The following is a 20,472-nucleotide window of genomic DNA, read 5'->3' on the forward strand; positions in this document are numbered from 1 at the left end:
ATTCTTAAGCGGGGAATCCCCTCCCCCTTCGCGCCGTCAACCTTCCGTACTCTCGAATCCGACGTCATTATTCGCTCGTGGTTTTGCGCGAGCTCTTTCTCCTCCGAACGTCCGGCGTGTATCCGTCCGCCGGTGACGTCAACAACGCTGGATGTTTGGCGATACTTAACATTAGAGCGTCGGTTCGCCGAGTTCAGTTCGGTCGCCGTTTTTCCGTTGACCCGCCGTGATTAGTTGTGGACGCACCCCAACGTTTCGTGCATGGGCTGTAACCTTGCCTCGCCAAGTCCGTGGAAGTGCTTCTGTTTACGTGTGGACGTCACTTACGGTGCATTCTCGTTGCAGGCCTGACACGGCAGTTGCTGTGGGCGGAGACACACCGAGCGTTGTCAGTCGACAAGGATAGATTCTTTGCCCGAGTAAGTATCCGAGGGTTTTCGTCAGTAACCAAATGAAAGGGGGATTTGCCGATAAGAGCGATCTTTTAGTATTTAATATTACGATACGATTGGTTTCTTGGCTGCGACCGAATTCGTGGGTACAATGGAAAGGCCTTCGAATTCGCCTAGCAGTTGTCGCGGTACGTTGATCAACTGATATGCTGCAAGCTGGTCTCGCCCACTTCTCTTGCGGGGCTGCAGCAGATCAGAAGCAAATACTGAAAATTCCCTCGTGGCACGTTTCTGATAGCAGTTTAATGTAATGCTGTTGTACGCAGTTTTATGGAGAAACATGGACGAAAAAACCTTAGTAGCTGGGTCTGAGACGAAAGACCCCAGCACCGTTTAAAAAGGCCAAGAAAGGGTTCCCGCCATTGGAGGGATTAGAACTCTGACCTTGAAAAGGTGAAATCAACGAGTGGAAAACCAACTCTACCATGGTATGTGAACCTCGATCGAAAAATATTTCACATTGCTATCATCTTTGTATTCCAAATATTCTATACAAGGGAGAAGAAAATGATTAATGGCGGATCCTTCCAGTAACTACCATCTTGATGTTACTAAGGTACCGCCAGCAACAACTACGGTTAACCGTATACATTTAGGCCCAAGCGGATGAAACTGCGATTATGCAAAGCTTGTAGGAGGCCTCCTCCTGTAATATAAATGGATTTCACCTCGGTCCTTACTGCCATGTTACACGAAAACACGTTTTTCTACGTCTGGGAAATTAAACAGAAGGCCCCATGGAGAATGAAATCAGCGAATTCTCCAATTCCCAGGTAGAATGATCAGCAGAGTTTTGTTCTCCTTTAGAAAAGTCGGATTTATTTATTTTTTTTTTCTTTGGTGATTTCTCGAATGTGTTGAATTCCAGTAGTGTACTACACTGAAGAAGTACTTCTCATCCAATCTGAAACGTTTATAAGGCTTCGTAAACTTAAGTATTTTAATTTTCTATTGTAATTCAAACCCGTCATTTTTTTTTTTTTTTTTCAAACCTGTGAAACATAATAGCTGTTTGTTATTTTAGATGTTTTCTTGTTTTACATGGCATCACAGGTGCGCGCGCTCGCACACACAGACGATTTAGATAAGCGAGTTCTTTTAAAGTGACATTCTGTCTCTCTCTACTATTTGGATACACAGAACAGCTCTGTATCCAAATTCGTTACTTCCTAGCGCACAGTCACGACTATCGATTCCTCCGCTGTTCGTTCCAAATACTGGGGTTATAGAAACACGCTGAAAGAAGGGAACGGCGAAATGCACCCCATTTGGCGCAGCCTTTGTGAGATGTGCGTGGGGAGTGCCGAAGTCCCGATACACGTTTCGGAATTCCAATACTAACGCGCGCTTAACAACCCGAGAAATAGGTAGCCATAGTAACCGTCGAGGTAACCATAGCAACGAAGAGGTACGGTGCCTAACCTGAGAAAGTTGTCCGCCCAACAGCGAGCATAAAGACCGCGAAAAGTGCGGTGTTGCTGTAAAGATTTCTTTTCGAATTCACTCTTGCAGCCACCTGTTATTCCGAGCTCCTCGGCATACTTTTCTTTTTGCTGTATTTCTTAAACGCTTAAAAACTATATATTTTATCAGCGTAGTTCAGCAAATGTAAGTGCAGATTTATTTTATTATTATTATTTTTTTTAACCTCAAATGGAAGGACTCAAGTTGAGCATCAACTTGAGTACTTCTATTTGAGTTCGTTTGAATCCTTCTGTTTGAGTTCATCTGAGTCCTATTTCAGTTCATCTCAGTCCTATTTGAATCCATTTGAGTCTTCTTTGTAATCCTTCATTATGACCATATCCAGCATGTTCCCAGAGCTTAATTGGATATAAAGCATCACCCATCACGCTGGCAGCGCATTATATCAAAAACAAGGCCTACATCTGTGCACTGAGTGTTTTGACAATTGGAGTCTATTCATCCAACTAGATAAGCTGCAAAGCTGGTGGCGGCCAGTTGTCCAAGGAACTCAACCACTCCTCCTTAAAAGCGGGCTTTGACAGTTCCGTTAAAAGTACAAATCGTAAACAACGATAGCAGCTGTCCTCAAACAAACCCTTACAAACTGAATGGTCACTTGGACAGTTTACGGATATAAAGACTTGTTCGAAGGACTGCTTTTAAACCGTGGGAATCTTTTCCTTAAGTATGATTGTTTTGTTTTAAGTACCATGGGCCATAGTAATATGTGATGCAAAGATTTTGCCCCTCACTCTTTTCTTTTCGTTTTCCATGAAAAATGTGCTTCCTCCAGTATGTTCTATCTGAATATCAACCATTTTCTCGTCCTATCCTCTCCAATCTTCCTTTGTCCCACCTGATAATGTACACTTTTATCTCATTATAAAAACCTGAATATAACAGAGCAGTTTCTAGATCTGTCATTTAAAAATAAATAAAACAAAAATGCCTCTTAATAATAAGATGTTTTAATGAATTGAATTTATTCTGTCTTTCCAGAACACATGTGAAAGCACTTCGATATGTTGGAAAACAAGAACCTTGAGAAGTCTGTCAAAACTGAGAATCATCGGTGGTCCAGATTATACAACAGATCTCATTTAGCCAGATTACAACAAAAAGAACGAAGGAACAGGATAAGATTGATGAAACAGCAGGAATACCAAAGATTAAGGTCAATGGTTCCATCGATAGCCGCTAAGCCGCATGTGTCAAGGGTAGGTCAAAATATTTAATTGGCAGTTTTAAATGAGGTTGTAGGACTGTGTTGGTATTCGCAACAAATTACTTTCTGTTTAATCATCACTAAGGTTCCTCTGAGATATTTAATTCAATGTTAAGGGACGGGACGAAGAATAGTCTGCAATACCTATAAGATATTTTCCATCGTAACCATATAAATAATCAAGTAAATGAAAGCAGAAATTCCTTCAGGTCAATCATAAACCAGCGAAGACAGCAATTTACTTCCCAATAATCCAAAAGCGAGCCCTAAAGCTGAATCTCTGCAAGTGTCTCTTTCACTCTTAGAAAGAAGATCAATGATAAGACTCCTAGCAATTCGATAAATTTTATGGCTTGCTTTTGGGTTCGATCCCACGAGTAGTCATGAACAACAAAATGCCTCTAGGATTGAGAGCCAGAATGGTGCTGATAATGCCCCTATATTTAATTTTATTTTAATAAGATTGTTAAATGTCAATCTGTTATTTATAAACTTATAGATATCAATTGACTCTAGTAAAATTTCAATTTTACCTCGGCCCTCAATCCTAGCTGCTCAAACAGATGCAGAATTAGTGTCTGGTTGCTGAAACCCGAAAGAATATATTAACACCATACCCAACACTAACCAAAATGGGCTATCCATAAGGTTTTGACAATTGCTCAGTAACTTACCACAAAAAAAAAAAAAAAAAAAAACAGCCGGGCTTACGGGTAATTTAAAGTTGCACGTTACCCCTGCAGTTTCATTTAGTCTATTGCACCTCTCTGTCAGCCTTTTGTAGCCTCCGTAAAATCTGAGAGGACTAAGGGGTGAATTATTTCCCCCACATCTACTGCATTTGACTATGGTGAACTTCAGTCTACAAATTCCGGTGGAGTATTCTGCCAGTACTGGTAAACGTGACCAACTTTTGCATGTCACCAATGATTAGACTGACGAATATAATCTCTAGTGTCTATACTGACCTTTAAAACAGTTCCAGTTAAAAAAAAATAATAATAATAATAAATGTTGAAAATTATAATGTCCTTAAGAAATTTGCGATGCTTAAAAAGATTCTCCTAGATGATTGATGTTATTTGCCTGACGGAAATATGGCATGACAAAGACCAGCAATCTAATAAAGGTCTTTGAAGGTAAACTGCAAGCGTGTTACTTCGAAGAGTAACTCTGTGATAGGGGGGTAGGGAACCTTTTTGAGCCAAGAGTCAAATCATCAAAAAACGAAATTTTGGAATCAGCAACATATTATACAGGATTATTCAAAAAGAAGTAAACCCAACACAATAGAAGATAAATGCTATCAAATAGCTTTTCTGTTTAATTTTATCAAAGATTAAGAGAAAAGTCGTTTTTTTTTTTTTTTTTTTTCCATTTTATCCAGTGCTCAAAATGAGAGCCACAGTTTTGCGTGCTTGAAACTATTGGCCACCACTCCTGCTTTAAGATCCACTGCAGTGCTTGTAAAAGCAGTCTCAAGCTTCAATGAGTCCAGCTGTTTGAGACGCCTATTAAGAAGGAACTCAAACAGCATATTTCCATTTCTCCAACGTGGAGAGATCTATTTTATGACCTTTTTGAAATACAGTATACGAAATGGCATTCACTTCCATGATCAAAGTGAATGCCAACGATCGACTTACTTTTACTCTTGACTCCAAATGTCCTTGTTTATACTCCGGCACGACCACCAGGTCAGTAGAATTTACAATAAATCAATCAATACAAATTGTTAATCGTATTTAGCGGTCAGGGGCTCGAACCCCGGTCCACTCGAAGAGCGTGTGCTACCGCACTCCTGACCACTCGGCTACGTCAGGCCGATGTCCTAAAATTTAAAAAAGACTTTAGGCTTGATCTCGTTGTTGTTTTAGTAAGGTTTTAGGAGCATCAGCGACTAAGTCTGTAAATTGCGTGTGTTCTGAAGTCGATTTTCTATTTGCTTGATGAAAATCCCGAGTTTCCGGAAGAAAATACCACGCTACCCTCGCCTGAGACCGACTAAATTTTATCACGTTGTGAAAAAAAAAAGACCCATAAAAGTTTCTCACGTCATCAACGGGACTCGAACTCGTGTCTTTTCCATCCGGTGTGAGGAGGACGCGATTCTACCAACTGTGCTACACACGAGGACATGGCTTGATCCCTCTTGTCTAGACCAATAACGCTATGAGATAGCGCAGGCCATAGAACGGCAAAAAAATTGTCGTATTAGGTCACACGAGAACAATCTCATCCACCCATGTATCTTATGTCCATAAATCATGTGTGTTCTCTGGTCAGTTTGATTATTTTGATGGACGAAAAACCAGTTTCCGGAAGGGGAAATTCTGCTACTCTTGCATGAGCTCGCCACGGAGTGGAATAACCCATAAAAGTTCCTCACGTCCTTGGCGGGATTCGAACCTGGGAATTTTTCACAACGGGAAGTACTAGACGCAATCTAGATGACCAGAAGGAAGTGGCACTTTTTTCCGCAGCTAAAACCTGATAATCTCCCCTCGATAATGGACCATTGTAGACCTCAGATTAATGATAGCTATGCACAAAAACAAACTCTCCTTGAACGTTGGACACACTAGCTCAACTCACGACATTATTATCTTCAGACAGGAGAGTTTCTAACAAGCTGCCAATAGCACAGAATGATGCTCTTTATATTTACATGCCTACAATGTTGATCACCGGTTCATTGAGAAAATTCACTCCAAACACACGTATGGCAGCAGGCGAGGATGAAATATCATATTTCTCGATCCACTTCTCCATAATTTTAATTCAATCTTCTCCCATCACTTCAATAACCCAAACAATTCCTTCCATATCGCATGGCATTCGATTCCATAGCATCTCTTTTAGGTTTTAAAGGAGATATTCCCTCAGTTTTAACAAACAATCTTTTATAATTACCATCTCGCTTTCACTATCTCATTAACTGCTCTAAAAGTTACTCATCTCCCAACTCAGTCCACAAGCCTATGTCACGAGTTGCAATGTCACAAGTACGGGGGTAGTTTCATCATGGTTCTTTTTCACCGCCCTGCTGATATAAATTCCGGTTGCAATATAGACATTCTAGCATAAGTAGATGCATGCTACTTGCAAGGGTCCCACCATCAGATCCGGTAAATGCGCTACGCTAACCATTAAAAACACACCTAAATCCCGAAAAATCAGAGACGATGCTGTTTTCTTTAAAGCGACTCTAATTTAACCTTAGGCCGCTGTTACCAGTTGTTATTTATTCTCGGAATTACAATTTAGAACCCCAAACACCTGCTGTTGAAGGGAATAAAGAGTGCAGAACAGCATCTCCCTTATGTCGGGATATCGACAACAAAACATGCACTATTTTACCCATCTCGTAGACCACAACGATCTGATATCTACGCGCCTATGGTTGTGAGTAAACAGCCGACAATAAGAAACGTCAGTTGTACCACGTGACTCAGGCCTTGAAGAAATATGAAGGTATATTGTGGAAAAGCAAGCAACATCAGTCACCTTATGAAAAGCATGATCATAGGTGATTGCGCAGTGGGAATGGATTTCATTCACTTATCAACATGAGGACTTCAGCAAAGAATCTCCAAGTATGCATTGATCAGAAGACAACATAGCATACGAGCGAAAGAATTCTTCATTCTTCTGCAATGCTAGTAGAGGGTATTGTATATCTGATTGTTCTATATACAGTACTTGCTTACGCCAGGAATCCACTTTCAATTACTACACAAGCAGGTAGCACCGGACAGTGGGTCTATTCGTCTGTATGGCAATCTATAAGTCTCCTGGTGCGAAGGAACAGATATTCGTCTGCAGTGATGTCTGGAACGACGTCAAAACACCAGAAATATGTAATGTGCTAAGACGAATCACTGTTCAACATTAACAAACTCATGAGAATGTGAAAGAAGCAGCACAATGGATCCCGAGTGCTTTCTGTTCAGGTCGCTGGCGGTGTTCTTGAACTTCAGAATTAGTAACTGTTTTCATGGCTCGACTCAAGTTCCCTTTTATTCTGGAGAGCATTGAAGAATGCATACTAACATTCTTGCAGACGGGGTTCATTCCATAACGCTGCATCGGCATACAGACGGAGATATACGTCTGTATGCCGCGCAGTCGACGCGCATGAATTTCATCAAGAATTTGTGGGATCATAACATTTTTCCATCACGATATTTCCCAGCTGTTGTATTGTGGTTGGTAGAGAACTGCTCTTTCCAATGTATCCCAGACATTCTCAATTCAATTCAAATCTGAGAATTAGGCGGCCAGGATTGATGTTAGAAATCTTGAGAATGCTCCTAGAGCCATTCAGATTTATTTTTGCACGGTGGGCAGTGGCGTAGTGGTTTTGAAAGAATTAATCGCAATCCGGGTGAAAATAAAGCATTGCAGGGTTGAGTCGAATACGGCAGAAAGATATTTATTGGAGGTAATACGACTTTCTATCAGTATGAGCGGACCCAGTCCATACCAACTAAATATACCCAATACTTGAATGTTAGATATGAGACAATCTGGATGCATGCCTTCAAGAGGTTCGTGCCGCACTTTCACCTTACCATTCTTACTACAAGATCTTTTTCCACTGTTCCACAGTCCAGTCTTGGAGATAGCAGCACTACTCCACTCAAATCATTCGATTTTTTTTGCAGAAAGAACACAACTGTGGTTCCTGCTAAACGTACTCCAACAATAACACTTTTCTGAAAATCGGAAAGATCACCTATCGATGACCGCATCCACTAAGAAGCTCCACCAAAGCGTATCGTATTTTTCTGCTACAAAAGAACTTACGATCATACATCATACTTATATTTGCATTTCATACGTTTAATTATATATTATCTGTTGACGCCAATTGCAAAAGGATTCTTAATTTTTTTGGCAAGAGCGTAGAAACAGCACTTTATAAGGCAGCATGTTTTAATTTTCAATAACTTCTGCCTGTGTATATTTTATTGGTGTGGATTTGTTTCAAATAACTGATATTTTATCAATCTTTAGAAAAGTTATAAATTAGGGGCTGCCACTCACTGCGCATACATTCTTAGGGAATGTGAACTTTTCCGAAACTGCGAGGTCAGGGGTGTCCTTAACCTCTTCCAGCCTGCCACAGCGGAGGAGTAAACACTTCTCAAAGTGTGTTAATGCTAACAACCGTTTTCCCAAACAACTGAAGGTGTAGGTTTTCTTCCAACTCGAGCTGCGAAACATAGTGTACGACAGTGCTTTGCCCTGTAACCTCAATAAGAGCGTTCTCCCCCTCCCCGTTTGGAAGGTGAGGAGCACGAAGCTTCCAGGAACCGCGTGGTGTTCTGGACATCGTTCTTAAACAGTCATTAAGCCTTCAGCGATGCCCGACTACCTGTCGCACATGTTTTGTGTCTGGCAGCTTAAAAGGGCAGCTGGTTCACCCCTCCTCCAGTGGGTCTGGAATATATCGCCAGGACACTTCAAATTATGGGAACATCACTTTTCTGCCACGCTCTATTCGCTATTTTTCTCCTGTTAGAGGTGACTTTCATTACCAGAAAAAAAAAGTAGCTCTGCTTAAAAAATAAATAAATAAACAACTTCAAGGTCACTTCCCTGCTTGAATTTTAGGACTGAAAATTACCAACATAAATACTTAACCTTTGTGCCAATTATTAGCTGTAATTTCTCGCACAGCGATTAGTAACTGCTAATTATTTAAAAGTAAAGTATTTAAAATATCACTTCTCTTTCGGGCCGTTAGATGATTCTGTTCTCATTGCAGGTCACTGTGATCGAAGAGGCTATTCGTTACATCGATCATCTCCACAGTGCTCTAATCGCGAGGCTTAGAACGAGGGGGTTGCCACAGTGTTTACAAGGTGAGTTTCATTCTTCCAAAACAGTTTTTGTCTGGTGTAACACAACCTGTTGTAAATTAATAGCAAAGCGATAGAACTGTTAACTGAAAAACTATCATCGATGTGATACTGCACACGCGTTAGTGTTCGGTCTTTTAATGGCCTTCAGATAACCTTTATAACTGTTCGGTGCGCCCCCTGTTAAAATTTAAGGAGTAATTCGCTGATTAATTTTTTTTTTGTAAAAAGAAAAATAGATAAAATACTCAATAAAGTCAAGAATGTGTAATTAAATTAATTTTCATAAAAATAAAAGTAGATAAAATCCAAATATACTTTAGAAAGTAAAAAATGTGCGAATATAGAATGAAAAATTGCATTTTATTCGGAACAAGTATATTCTTAGAACACTCCACTATTTTTTAAATTATTATCTATTTAATTTTTTAAATTCACCGATGCCACTAAATGTGTTTCGATGGGACGTGGTGTCTGATAAGCTTAGAGCTGTTTTCTCGGTCGCCTGCGATCGAATGTAGGCTACCCACCTGCCAGCCATGTCTCAGTATCGTTTAATGGGCCGTGTTAAGTGCGCGAGTGATGCGTGTCAGCTGTTAATAGGAGTCCATCTGGTGAAACAGAATCGTGTCGTGGAGGTGCCGATCGCATTACTTCTGCGCATCACTGGCAGAAGCGTGGCGGCAGGTGATAAACCAACACAGCCCGAGAAGTCATGACATGAACCTGCCCGGCTCCGTGCCTCTTAGTATAAGACCGAGATGACGTGTCGCATAGGTTATGAGAGGCCAAAACTTCCCTTTTGAGTTGCTAAGCAACGTCATTGCTCACTGAAGGGCGTAATGAAATCGGTTTGCCAAGATGAGAGACAGGAGGTCCGCTACAAAACGCAGATGCCATGGAAACAGATTGGGGGCATTGAGAATGGACCGTATCGATGTGGCAAGTATACGCATACCTTCGGATATCGCACGGTGGATGAAATTTCATTCTGACTGGCAGCAAACGTGTTGTAAATGTTTTCATTCTTAGAGATTGTCTTACGTTCATTGCAGTCGATCTATTCCTGTTTTCTCCTGCGTCAGAACTGCCAACAGTACGTGGAATGAGGAGAGTGAGGAGGGCCTTTAGGATATATTCTTCTTCGACGTGTTTCCCGACAAAATACACGCAAACAGAATGAGATTTTCGCCCGCACAGACAACACCTGCCTGAAAATTAAGAAGTTTACTGCGTTATCTGAACAAAACGAAAGAACATTTCCGGGGGATATTCTGGTGAAAGATAAGCCAGCGGTGTGCCCAAAGCATTACAATAAAAAGTAATCGAAGTTGCGAGGGGCGTACAGCTTTGATAAAGTGAGAATGACACTTCTTTTTAAAAGCTTCAACAAACTTAAAAGAACCCTCAAGCTTGAGTGCGGCTTTCAGTGAACCAGAGTTCCCTCACGTAACGGTCCTTAACCACCTCAAGGAAACGGTGTGAGGGCGGATAGCTGTGTCGAAAAACAGTGGCAGGAAGCTGTTTAACTCCGCTGTTCTGACGATATTCTTCCATCCATCGCTGCACATCTACGGCAGCCAAGTCTGTCTTTTCTTTGTCTTCCACCCCCAACCTCTCCTACTACTTGCGAGCGAAAGGAAAAATACCATTGAAGCCATCGTTGCTCTGACAAAGAACATGAATGGATCGTCGTAATTGCAGGTCACGCACGTAGACTGCATGCTTGGCTTAGCTGAAATAACACAGGATTGTAAGAAGTCAGAATGCGGGAACCTTGTCCCTTGTAACCTTGGTGATGAGGTATTCTTGTGAAGGGGCACTTCAACAGGGATCGCTGTGCAACGGCATAAACTGCTTATTTGAACTTGGCAGAGTTAAGAGCACTTCTGTTCAAAAATATAACTTGGATTCGTTTTAGATAGTCGAATGAACAGAATTTCCTTAAATTTCAGTATTGCAGTTCCTTTAAGGTATCGTAAGTGTGTAAGAAACACTGTATCGATAGATTATTCACTTATTCCTGATTTTCCTCTCTCGGACAACCATTACTTATTGAGTGTTCATTCGTCATTTTCTATAAAGGCTAGAATTCTTGAAATTTAAACCCTTTCATTACGATGAATTGAGCTTTTTTACATGTCTTATATTCTTAATCGTTCGAATTTATTTTAGTTAATGGATCGCTTTCCATCTATAGAACAAGACAAATCGATCACACTATGGCAATTTCCTCCAGATGTTTTGCTGATATCAAAACATCTTCTGTTGAACCTCTCTTCCCAGAAGATGGAAACTCAAGTTTAGTGGTGAAATGAATACAAAAAAACAAAAAAACAAAAAAAAAAAAAAAAAAAAAAACGCAGAAAGTCAGGATGGAAGGAATTAGAGATAAGCTTGATGGAGAGACATTCTGGCAAGTCGGCTTTATGGCTGCCTTTAACAGAATATTTGTACATAAATTTCTTTTTAGTAGGGCAAGTTTTAAATGGATTTTGAAACGCATTAAAAAGGTATCGCTGTCCAATCGCAGCACTTTAAAAATGAGTTATTGCTCGTTGTTAAAATCTTTCTTTTCTGTGTTTCCTCATTTTCTTATTTTCCATCCATCTATTAATTATGCGGAGGGAACACGAAGTTCTTGGCATTCAACGCTCAGAACACTTTCTTAGGTCGTTTGCATTCAACACCGGACAATCTGCTCGGGCTACCTGTTTTATTCCCGCGTAATGAGTCCTTTTAAGCCAGTGGCCTCTATCAGACCGTGAGAACCTTATCCAGATGTTTTGCTGCTGAAACGCACCTGCGTGCCTTCTATAAATCCCTTCCTCCCTAGAGGGACAGTTGAAAGCTTTGCATCTTAGAACAAGCTGCTCTACGTGCGAGGCAGGTGAAGACGGAACAGGTTTCAGTCTGAACTTCGGCAAGACGGGATTGGTCAGCGCGCGTGACGTTTCATCTCCTTTTTCCTTCTCCTTCCCACTGCTCAACCTTTCCCCCGAGGCAGATTAGGGAATGGAATTTGCAGTCAGACACAGCTCAGCTCAGCATACAATTAGGGCTCATTATCAGATCATGGCAGATGGAAACTCCGAATAACAACCATTACACTAACTGTGTTATTAATAAAATGCTGAAGCTCTTTTCTCATTTGAACTCAGTAAAGATAGTAAAATGAAGCAAGACAGTTGCAGCAGGAGGGAAACTCCGATTTTGCCATCAGTACTGCAATTTAAATTTTCTCAGAGTATTGGTAAAATTGGAGAAAAAAAGATGGATCTGTATTTCGTGAATGTTTTAATGCGCAGAATGAAACTTTGAGCTTTAGATGTGCCAAATAATGTGTAACAGACCCCTAACAAAAGTTAGAAAAGGCGAAAAAGCGCCCCCGTCCGACCTCAATATAAATAATAAACACATCTGGAAAAGGAAGGTCGCATGAGACGTTAGAAGTCTGACCTTCGGGTAGCAAGTGTTCCTCAAGTGATTAGCTCTTCCAAATCCAGCTTCCTCCACCGTTTCGAAGCACCCTTAAGGGCCTCGGGGATTTATTATTTTTAAATTACGGTTATCAAAGCTCCAGGTGCTGATGGTATTTCTCCACTTGTTCTCAAAACCTGTGCTTCTGAACTTACTCCTATTCTGTGTTTTTCACTTTCTTATTGCAAAGGTATTTTTTTCTTTTGCTTGAAAATTTGCTCATATCCAGCCAGTTCCTAAAAAGGGTGGCATCGCAATTACTTCTACTCTTTCTAAAGTAATGGAGGCCGCCGAGGCCGAGTGGTCAGACGCGCGTGTGCATAAGCTTTTTCACACGTGCATTGAGTGACCGGAGTTCAAGCCTGTGGCTGCTAAATACGGTGCTGTTTCTTGCATTCTGTCTATCTTGTGAACTCCTCTGGCCGTTTGATCGTCCCGGAGTTATAAACAGAAAATTTATTTATTTATTAATTAACCGCCAACTCCTAAACTATCTAGAAACTTACCATTTGATCTACGATCGCCAGTGTCGATTCCGTCAGTGTTGATTCACTGGTGATATTCTGGCTTATGTTACCCATCTATGGACAAATTCAATGGAAAAATTTGGCGAAACTCAAGAAGTTGTTCTTGACATTTCAAGAGCGCGTTTGACATAACGGTATTCTAAGTAAGATTCCATCTTATGGTTTACCAACTGATTTTTGTAATTGGGTATCAGATTTCTCTCTGACCTCTCACTGCAGGTGATGGTAGATGGTGCTCTGTCTTCTAACTTTTCCACAAATGCAGGTGTTCCCCAAGGTTCAGTTCTTTCTGCAACTCTTTTCCTCTTGTACATTAATGACCTTCGTCCATTGACCGCAAATCTTATCCATAGTTCTGCCGATAATAGCACATTGCTTTCCACATTCCAGTTTGAGAAGCCTTGCCCTGCACAAACAGCTTCAATTTCTCGAATATCCTCTACCAAATCCTAAAATGCTAATCTCCAGGTAATTCTCCAGTGGAGCAAAGATAACTTAGTTGATTTCAATCCTTCTGAAACTCGCTCAGTTCTGTCTTATGTCTCGCAAAAAGGATTCTTCTGCTCTTATGCTTATCTTCGATGATACTTCGATTTCTACGCAAGATCATATATCGCTATTGGGGATTATCCTGACTTCTAATCTCTCTTGACACAAGCACATTACAAATATTGCTTCCTCTGCATTAAAAAAACTGTTTTTTTCTCTTTCGCTCTCATCGTTACTTTTCTTCCGAACAGCTGTTCACTCTGAACAAATCACAAATCCACCCTACTATGGAATATTGTTCCACACATCTGGGGCAGTGCCCCCAAAACCTCTCTGAGGCTTCTAGACTCCATTCAGAAGAGAGCAGTTAGGTTAAGTAATGACTCCTCTCTAACAGAGCCTCTCCACTTTCTGCTGCATGCATTTTCTACAGATACTTCCATGGGCACTGTTCTTCTGAATTGGCTTCTATAATTCCCGCTCTCTCTTTCAAAACAGTCCGAACACGTGCAGCCAACATCCATTTACTGTCCAGCTTCAAACCCACAGAACCAACTTTTCATCTTCCTCATTTATTCATTCAACTGCCGTTTTCTGGAACAATCTTCCTTCATACGTATTTCCTGAAAATTTCAATCTACAGAAATTCAAGTATAATATCAACAAGTATCTTCTTCCAACTTCTCAACTTTCTTCTCTCGTGTTCTGTAAATTTGGTGTTTTCATAAAAAAAAAAATAAATAAATAAAAATAAATAATACTTGGTACGTTGTTACGATAGAAATAGAGGGAAAAAAAAAATATATATATAATTTTGAGAACATTCCTTAAAAAATCGCTAATTCATGAAGCAAATATTAATCTATTTCTAAATCTTTCAATTAAACCCCTTTCAACTAAACTTTCTCAAGAAAGTCGTCTTGTTGCTATTAAAAGAACGGAAAAAAATCTGCGTGGAATGGCTGGCTTCAGTTACAGAAAGTACCGTGAATAAGTTTGCGATTGTTCTAACATAGCGAAATAATTCTTATAGCAAAGTTGTGATAATCTGATGAACAGTGAAATTATTTCGAGCCTTTGGTACAATTTATTTCGAGCTTAACAATTTTTTGACATTTTGGATGGGTGTTTCTAGTACGAGCTACTTAAATTCTAACTTACTCAGTCTGTTATACTGAATGGATTTTTTTATATAAGAAAACTCATTATGAACACATTTTTTGTATTTGCCCCGCTTTGGTATTTTCCAAACCTTTTGCAGTATAAGTCCTGAAGTTTATGTCCTCAACATCCTGAAGTCTGTTTCCTTTGAGGCTTTGAGGGCAATTGTCACCTTGAGAAAGAGAAATATCTGCTGGTGCTAGATCGGAAAAGTAGAGTGGACGGTTGAACAGCAATGCCAAGTTCTGTCTTCACAACAAGTGCAGAATGGGCGGGACATTGTCCTGCAATAAATCCAGCTGACAATCTCCCGAAATTGAGACCTCACCCGGGAAATGCGTTTCAATAGTCTTTGAATCACCTGTACGTAGAACGCAGCATTGACTCTCTCCCCTTCAAGTACAAATTACTTGTGAATTACACGTGTTTGTCGAAAAACGTGATCAGCATCGTCTTGATCCTGGATTTCTGTAAACGAAACTTTTCGGGCCATGGTGATGATTTTGAAATCCACTGTATGCTCTGACGCGTTGTCTCTAAGTCAGACTGAAGTACCACACTCATCTCCAGTGACAATACAGTTCAGGAAATTTAAGATTGTCTTGACAAGTCTGGATGAAGTCAGAGGAAGAAGAAAAGAAGACATCTCTATTGTACAGTAAAGATACAATATGTGCCCGCCACAGCTAGACTTGACAAGATTGTCACTCCTAGTGGTTTCAACTCATCCGTGAGGCTTCGCGGCACAAATATTGCACGGACCTTCATTTTCTGTAAATCTTTAAGTAGAATTTGATCATCTCTGTACCACGATCTGTTGGAGGAATTTTGAACTAAAAAACACCGCTTCCATTTATTTTCAACCTCATCGAACCACAAAAGCACAGTCCAGGTACTTTATTGCTACACCGCACAGTTGGTTGTTGTTTCGGTTGTAGTTACTGCTTCTGTTGTAAATATATGCATGGACTAATGGGAAACGGAAGATGGCGTGAGAGAAGGGTGGACTGGGCAGTTTGTAATTTGTTTGTGTCAGATGAGATCTAAAAGCTGGTTTTATAATTTGAACGAGCATGATTTGATTTTAAAGTGATTTTTAGAAATATAAAAATACCCTCCGTCAAAATGCTCAAAGATCCTCTCAAGTAGATCAAACTACAAACACCAAAGTTCTTGAAGGGCAGAGTCACATGGGATCGCTTTTCATTTTGGAAGTAAGGACTCGTTATTTACAAACCTCATTTAATGATCTTAAAGTTCTTTATACTTGGGTGACGCTCGACAACCGTATATTCCCAAGTTGAAGTGGTGGTGCCCTTAATGTTTAAACTCGTGTATGAATTCCTACCAAGACGTCGATGTTGCTGCGTGCTGCCGGCGTATTCTAGGGATGCTGAGCGTCTTAAACGCCGCTTATCTATATCATTGCTCCGCTATCTTTTTGATGGACAAATTAGTCTCCACTTGTGGGGTCCTGATTTCCCAGTCCAAGGCTGAGACTCGAACACCAAAGACCACCCTGGATGTGTATCTTTCGTGCAAGGTCACTTCAGGGAGAAGCTTTTGGCGGCAGGAAGTTATAGGAACGAAAACTGTCAGACCTCCATGCTAGCCAATGTGTGTGTCCACATTTCAGGGGTATTTAAGAGATAATGAACGCACTGGGGTGCATTTTATCTAAGCGAAACGGAAGGGACGAAATTAATAAATACTCTGTTTACAAAAAACGTTCTCTACTTCAGCAGCTGACCAAAGCTTGGGTGTGTCTGCATCTGCTCATCGATCACTCTTTCCACTCGAGTTATTGCTATTTTTTTATTTTTTTTATCTCCAGATTTTTTTCGCTTTCAGAACAAACCTAGTCGATATACACTAACAGTAAATGCTTATGTTTGTCAAATAGGCTGGTCGAAAAGATATAAAAGGATCAATCTTATTAAGTAAATGATAATTACTCTTCGAAACGAGAGAAGATAAGAAAAGGTTCCAATTCTTATAGATAAAAAGAGTTCGCTAAACAACTGCTGTGCTGCAAGGCCTTCGTTTCCCTTTTAACAAAACTAGTTTTATATCACTTAAAACTCGAAGAAAACGCTGAATCAGTCACCGCCTTCATTTCTGCGTTCTTATCAACTTATTTTGAGCATAACTTGCTTTCATTATGATCTTTTTCTTTTTTTTACAGCAGTATATCTTTATATATTTTCTCTTTTTTGTTCTTCAGGTTCGGGAGTCGATGTCAACCAATTAGGTCAAATGCAGATTCGCGAGTTGGTGCGCCACCTTGTAACCACCCCACAGAGTTCTTCAGAAAACACAACTGGTCATTCGTCTCAGAGGCCTGAATCGAGTTCGGTGACTGCTCGAGAGAGGGCGCGATCAGTTCCTTCTTATCTTTTAAGGCTGCAGCAGAAAAGAAAACCTTGATTAAATGGTAAGTTGTAATCGTCATAAAAAATAAGGAGTGGAAATCAACTCTTCGATGTCATCTCACTTCGAAGTGGGTTGATTCTCTTACCCTAAAAGGAATAAATCACATTAATCGATGTGAAAAAAATAAGATTTTCTTATTTGCATTAAAAAAATTCGATTAATAATCGGGAACAGCCTCTCCCCAACTTCTGCAGACAGACTTTGAAGGAACTCTATGAATGTTCAGTATTCTAGGATAGTCGTTTATTACATACTATATTTTCTTATGTAAGGGAGACCTAAAATGGCCGAAGTAATGTTTTGGCCACTTTGTCTTGGTAGGCATGGACCCTCATGGCGTGACCCGATATTCTCACCTTTTAAGACAGATTTAAAACGGATTTCAGAGAAAAGACTGGGTATTATTCAATACTTTAAGAGGGTTGTTTTCACAGTCCAAAAAAAAAAAAAAAAAAAAAAAAAGAAAGAAATCGGGAGTCCTGGACAGCTATCCTCTTACTCATTGGATTAGAGGAGCTATTCGTAGCCATGACAGGGCATTGGATACACAAATCTACTACTCAGCAGTTCTCTAAGATCGAGTTGCTTTCTTCATACATCAACTGAATGTTGGACAAACGTCTTCCCTCTCCCAATGAATAACTGAATTAAATGAAAACAAAGAAAAACAAATGAAATTTATATTGATTTCTTCTTAATTTCAATGTGCACATTTCTAACCGAATTTCTTTTTTTATAAACTCTTCTGACCATATATGACTGTCCCTACGCTCTGGGACCGTCATATATGGTCAGAGAAGTTTAGAAGGTAGTGAACTATCTTCATTAACACTTTTTATCAAGTATCCAGATGTTTCTGGGAAGTTCCAATAAACAGTATAGTTTTTGGAGTTAGCGTCCTTTTTTTTTTTTTTTTTTTAATTGAATTTGATTCTTTTTTTATCATGTTTCAGCCTGGCAAATACAGTAAGCGTATACTCAATGCGATTTTATTTTTCTCTCTTTTAGGTCACCCTCATCAGAGTAAAGATCGACGAAATTCCACCTGATGAACCACTAATTTCAATCTGTATTACGCACTTCGCTTCGAAATGAAAAAAATGTAGTTCGCGTGCAGAATCCTTCACCTTCCACAAAAGACAGCGAAGTGCATCTCCGTGGACATACGTACCCGTGTAAAAAGATTGACCTTTTCCTCAGCCAAGAAGAGCCATCTGCCAGTACCGTTAACTATGTCGGTTTCATTGGAGGTTGGACATAAAATCAGAAACGAATCGAAGGGCTTCCAACCCCACGCCTTTGTTCAAGCAACAGTGGCTTAGTGTTTGTGGAACTGAACATAATCCCCCGACGAACTGACTTCCGAATGGAAGGTGTGTCTTATTTGAGTTGTAAGCATTCGATCTACGAAAGAGATCTCGCAGAACTGCCTTCCACCGAAGATAAATGAACTTGAATCTGTCAGAGTTGAGATGAACAAAAAACTGGGACCTAGAAGAGCTTGCCCACACGTGGGTTTTGTGTATGAATGTGTCTGGTCAAGAAGCAACTGAGTGTTAATCAACGGAACTTTTCGTCTGCTGCTGAAAGAGGCCTGTTGTTCTGATCTATACCGTTGCAGGTATACAGTTTGTACAGAAGTTGGATACTTTTATAATCGAAGGGATTAAAGAATTTGTTTTGAATTAAAATGTTCTTTTTAAGCTGTGTTTACTGTTCTCATATTTCTCTGATGCCAGTATCTAACGAACACAATGAAACGTGTATGGAAAATCATATCGAAGGCTGATCATCTTGTGCAATCCGCAGGTAGAGAGGATTGTAAGAATCAGATAACGATGTTCTTTCTTCCCCTCACCAAGGTGTGGGTCCGAAAAAAGACTGTGTCAGAATTAAACGATCTCTGCGGACGTTTCTTTTTGTGTGTGTGTTAAAATATTGGAAAGAATTATGAAATTCAGTATCAAACCAATTACATGGTGTAATTGGGTTTGATACTGAATTCATAATTTTCCAATAAAGTTTTTTCTTTCTTCGTAAACCAGCATACTTTGGGCACATGTAGATCAAATCAAACAGGTCATGACTTTTCTTAGCGTAAATTTTACACAATCCAAAGCTAAATAACTCCTTACGTGTGACCTATTAATGCGCTCGCAACGGAATCGATCCAGGGACACGCTTTTACAATAAGAAAAGAAATTTTGGTATTTCCTAAATTATAGTCTTTTGGGCACAAAGCGACACTCAGCAGGGCACAATTCCTCAAAAGGGTTTCTAAAAGTTCTCCATTGGCTGCAGAAGCTCCATCAGAAATCTTTGCTCATTACTAAATACTTTAATCTTTAAGAATCCCTACAGAAAAGTAATTACAGGGTTTTAAATCCAGGGAGCGCGGTGGCCATTGATTGGAACACGCCTTGGTCCCATCCATCGACCTGGGAGCTTTTCTTCTAATAATTTGTGGACAGTTTTTGCAGAGTGAGCTAGTGCTCCATCCGGCATAAAAAAGCAACGCAGAAAATTGATTTGGATCGCATTAATGGAATGATTTTGTCTTTTAGCAGTCTCAGATAGTCTTCTCCTATTAGTTCGCTCAAAGAAAATAGGTCCCAGAACATATGCTGTACCAATTTCAAAGACTATCAAATCAGGAGCGCTGAAATCCTTGTTAAAGAATAAATAGGGATCTTAAAAGAGTGTTAAAACACATTTATGGAGATTTACATTTAGTTCAAATGTGGCATCAGTCCACAGAACATTGTCGACGATATCTGGGTTTGTAACGCTCGCAGTCAAAAACTGTTCCACAATTTGTTCCAATTTTCTATGTTGGTCGTCTTCATCAAAACTTTGTAGCAACGGATGATAGACCTTCTCTTTACGTTCTCCATGATTCTGTTTACTCTTGTTCTTTGGTATTTTAAGTTCACAATTTCGCTTTCCGTTGAAATTATTTCGATATCCTCTCTTAGAAGTTCCAAATTGGCAGAAGTCTTTGAGATACAAGGTCTATCAGGTTTGATAGATTGCGCTCCACCGTCCCCACATCAACAAACTTCTTCAGAATTTGCTTTATGGTCTTTATTTTTGGTAGTCATGGTAAATTGCAAATTAAAATATTATAATGGCATATGCTGAAGATACGGTATGTGAATATAATAAAGTGCTACGTCAGGATCGAAGCGAATATTATGATGTTGCAGGTCTTGAAGACGACAACCATAAGACGAATTCAGCCCACAAATGGACAGCATAGTAAAACTCCCAGTAAATTAATTACTTATCACTAGATACAGTGAATAGAGGTACTTTAAGTAAATCAATTTAAATACATAAAATACCAGGGAGTATATATAAAAGCTACTTTC

At 39.8% G+C, this 20,472-nt stretch overlaps 1 protein-coding gene across 1 annotated transcript; it reads left to right on the forward strand.

The window, feature by feature from the left end:
• Nucleotides 1-200: 200 nt before the first annotated feature.
• Nucleotides 201-18,761, forward strand: LOC150078470 (uncharacterized). Its single transcript, XM_090384749.1, has 5 exons — nucleotides 201-419; nucleotides 2,919-3,136; nucleotides 8,918-9,014; nucleotides 16,893-17,102; nucleotides 18,110-18,761. Exons 2-4 carry the CDS (start codon nucleotides 2,942-2,944, stop codon nucleotides 17,093-17,095), a joined length of 495 nt encoding a protein of 164 aa, XP_090240875.1. The 5' UTR covers nucleotides 201-419; nucleotides 2,919-2,941; the 3' UTR covers nucleotides 17,096-17,102; nucleotides 18,110-18,761.
• Nucleotides 18,762-20,472: the final 1,711 nt, after the last annotated feature.

This window comes from Mastigoproctus giganteus, chromosome 11 (genome assembly GCF_048544385.1).
Source record: "Mastigoproctus giganteus isolate SK-2022 chromosome 11, ASM4854438v1, whole genome shotgun sequence".
NCBI classification, from domain to species: Eukaryota; Metazoa; Arthropoda; class Arachnida; order Uropygi; family Thelyphonidae; genus Mastigoproctus; species Mastigoproctus giganteus.

Bases quoted from the DNA above. Each gene is read 5' to 3' on its own strand.
- LOC150078470 (XM_090384749.1), top strand. From the start codon at position 2,942: ATGTTGGAAAACAAGAACCTTGAGAAGTCTGTCAAAACTGAGAATCAT. The intron at 3,137-8,917 runs GTAGGTCAAAAT...TTCTCATTGCAG, and splicing joins CTAAGCCGCATGTGTCAAGG to GTCACTGTGATCGAAGAGGC. The intron at 9,015-16,892 runs GTGAGTTTCATT...TTTGTTCTTCAG, and splicing joins GTTGCCACAGTGTTTACAAG to GTTCGGGAGTCGATGTCAAC.